At 73.3% G+C, this 454-nt stretch overlaps 1 protein-coding gene across 1 annotated transcript in view; it reads left to right on the top strand.

Moving 5' to 3' along the window:
• The window catches only part of OBSCN (obscurin, cytoskeletal calmodulin and titin-interacting RhoGEF), a 29,518-nt gene that overhangs the window by 7,198 nt on the left and 21,866 nt on the right, over positions 1-454 (top strand). Inside the window, exon 8 of the mRNA XM_012734620.1 lies at positions 144-413. Within this exon, the coding sequence (XP_012590074.1) occupies positions 144-413 (270 nt within the window). The remainder of the gene's footprint in view (positions 1-143; positions 414-454) is intronic.

Genomic DNA, 454 nt, shown 5'->3' on the forward strand with positions numbered 1-454 from the left:
CCGGAGCGAGGGGCAGGACCCGGAGCAAGGCGGCAGGACTTGGTCTGCGGGGCTGCTGAGGCGGGCCTGGAGGGGGGCTCCCTTGGGGGCGACCTGCGGGCCTGCCGGGGTGTTGTGGCTAAGGGCCCACCTCCTGTCCGCAGCCCCCCGCCAAGTCAAGTTCACGTCCGGCCTGAGCGCCGTGGTGGCCGAGGAGGGCCAGGAGGCCGCCTTCCAGTGCGTGGTGTCGCCTGCAGACGCGGTGGTCGCCTGGCTCCGCGACGGTGCCCTGCTGCAGCCCAGCGACAAGTTCGTCATCACGCAGAGCGGCGCCGGCCGCAGCCTGGTCATCTGCAACCTGGCCCTGGACGACGCAGGCCAGATCACTGCCGAGGCCGAGGGCGTCCAGGTCTCCGCGGCCCTGCGGGTCCGAGGTGCGCTGGGGCGGGAGCCCCTGCTGCTCAGCTCCTGGCAG

The sequence above is a fragment of the Condylura cristata genome, unplaced genomic scaffold (assembly GCF_000260355.1).
Source record: "Condylura cristata isolate star-nosed mole 26May11 unplaced genomic scaffold, ConCri1.0 scaffold00062, whole genome shotgun sequence".
NCBI classification, from domain to species: domain Eukaryota; kingdom Metazoa; phylum Chordata; class Mammalia; order Eulipotyphla; family Talpidae; genus Condylura; species Condylura cristata.